Below are 2,485 nucleotides of genomic sequence, written 5' to 3' on the forward strand. Positions count from 1 at the left end.
TCAATGGAGTCTAGCAGAAACGGTTGGTGCATAGAGTGTGTAAATGTTGTAAACTCTTGGGTACTAAGTTCAATTCCTAATCATCAAAAAACATTGTTCCATAGAAAAGCAAATCTAAACCACCACCAAATATTTTCACCTCATTTAGTTTCACACCATAAGAAATAATCAAGCAAAACTTGGGAAGTTCTACAGCCAAAACATCAATTCCAAAATAATTCTCAAAACCTGGATTAATCAATTACCCTTGTTCACCACCATCAATTTCAGCAAACATCCAAAATAGCCAAAAAAAAAAACATAACACAATGTTCTAAGACAGAAGAATCAGAATGACTAGAATGAGACATCTTCATCCTCAATGTATATAATGTTATAGAACAAACAAAACTATATACAAATACATCTTCATCCTATTATTTCAAAACATCTAAAAACAACCAAATCTAAACCAGCATAAGTTTTTTCACCTCATTTAGTTTCACCCTAATAAACATTTAGTTTCAACCTAATAAACACCATCAATTCTAAGATTACCATTGTTCACCACCATCATATTCAGCAAATATCCAAACCAACAAAATACAATCTTCTAGAATGAGATAAACACTAAAATCAGAATGAATACTGAACGAAAAACTCTCTCAATGCATACTATATTATATTGTGTATACAAATTAAATCCATATCATTATAAAACAAACAAAACAATATACAATTATTAAGCAAGACACATGCTTGTTGTTATTATTTCAAAACATATAAACCAATCCAATTTAACAAGCATAAACTTTTCACCTCATCTTTAGTTTCACACCAAAATGCAAAAGAATCAAGCAGAACATAGCCAGTTCCACACAACCCCACAAAAACAAATCAATTCCAATTTCCACAATTACCCTTGTTCACCATAATCATCATCATCATCATCATCTTCAGCAAAATTCAAAACCTGACAAACAGAACCACCTTCTTCCTCCACCATCACTCTCTCCTCCTCATCTTCATCACAAAAGTAAGATCTTTTTCCATTCAATTCAGCAACTCTTTTAACAGCACCAGAATCTCTAGGACTCTCATCAACAAACCTCATTGTCGAAATCTTCGGTAACATAACAAAACCACTCACATCCACTTCTTCAATTGGTATCTCCCATCTCTTCTTAGCCCTGATTTCACTCCCTAAACCCTTATTATTCTCCGAAAACGATCTTTTCCTCGCATCACCACCACCACCACCGGAATTATACCGGCTTGCAACAATTCTACCTTGTTTCAACGATTTCTTCACTGATTTTTCACCTTCAAACAGCTTCTTCGGTTGAACCTGAGCAATTTCTTCATCTTTCTTCTTCACACGCTTAATCGATCCAACCGCAGAATTAACTGAATTTGAATTCAAATTCAAATTCGGTTTGCAAATCGTTTTTCTTCGATTTTCTTCACAACTTTCTTGAGGTTTCAAAAAACAAGATTTCCTCCTATTCACCGTCGCCGGAGTAATCCCCGACGGCATTACTTCACAACTTTCCTGCGGTTTCCAGAAACAAGACTTCCTCCGATTCACCGTCGCCGGAGTAATCGTCATCGCCGGCGGTGCCATCACTTTCCCGGCAATCTCCATCGGACCTAAACTCATCCCTCTTCTCCAATTAACCCTAGATTTCGGCGTATCCGAAACGACACCGTTTCGTTTCGGTGTCTCCTCCTTGAAAACGACACCGTTTCGTTTCGGTGTAACGTTTTTCTTCGGTTCCATAAACTTCGCTGCTACTATTCTTCCAGTACCAATTCCACTAACACGCTTTTCAGAAGCGATTTTTCTTTCAGCTTTTTCAACACGAAGCAATTCCAGCTTCGAAGTTAATCGCTTAATTTCACTTTCAATTTCCGCAATTTCATCATCAATAGTTCTTTTGTTTGAAGAAGGAACAATGTTGAATGCGGATGGGTTTAGATTCTCTTTGATGGAATCAGAAGATGAATTCATGGCGAAATCTTCACCATCGAATGCTGCGTTGTTCCACACTTGAACCTGTGTGGAATGAAGAAGAATGTTGTTGTTGTTTGTGTTATTCATGGTTAAGTGCTTTTTTATTTAAGTGCTTTTGGGAGAAAGGTTTCAAGATTTAAGAAGAATCTGATTAGTTTTTTGGGTTTGGGTTGAAGAAATGAAGAGTGAGGTTGAAAGAGGGAATTATTTGTATTTGGAAGAGATTATGTGACCGTTGGAGATTGAAGAGGGAAGAAATAAAGTTACGCTCTTACTGGCCGTTGGATGTGAAACGGCTACTCATACACGCTCCGATGTGATTTCAAAAGGGTTTCTGTCATAAATATTAGGGTTAATTATATTTAAGATCCCTGTAAATAGGGGTGCTTCCATTATGAATCCCTACTTAAATTTTATTATATTTTTAGTCCTTAACGTTTTTTGCCGTTTGCAGCCGTTAAATTATTGATGACCAGGCAAACGGAGCATGCC

At 36.6% G+C, this 2,485-nt stretch overlaps 1 protein-coding gene across 1 annotated transcript; it reads right to left on the reverse strand.

The window, feature by feature from the left end:
* Positions 1-625: 625 nt before the first annotated feature.
* Positions 626-2,229, reverse strand: LOC11423016 (uncharacterized). Its single transcript, XM_003598378.4, has one exon. It carries the CDS (start codon positions 2,078-2,080, stop codon positions 896-898), a length of 1,185 nt encoding a protein of 394 aa, XP_003598426.1. The 5' UTR covers positions 2,081-2,229; the 3' UTR covers positions 626-895.
* Positions 2,230-2,485: the final 256 nt, after the last annotated feature.

This window comes from Medicago truncatula, chromosome 3 (genome assembly GCF_003473485.1).
Source record: "Medicago truncatula cultivar Jemalong A17 chromosome 3, MtrunA17r5.0-ANR, whole genome shotgun sequence".
NCBI classification, from domain to species: domain Eukaryota; kingdom Viridiplantae; phylum Streptophyta; class Magnoliopsida; order Fabales; family Fabaceae; genus Medicago; species Medicago truncatula.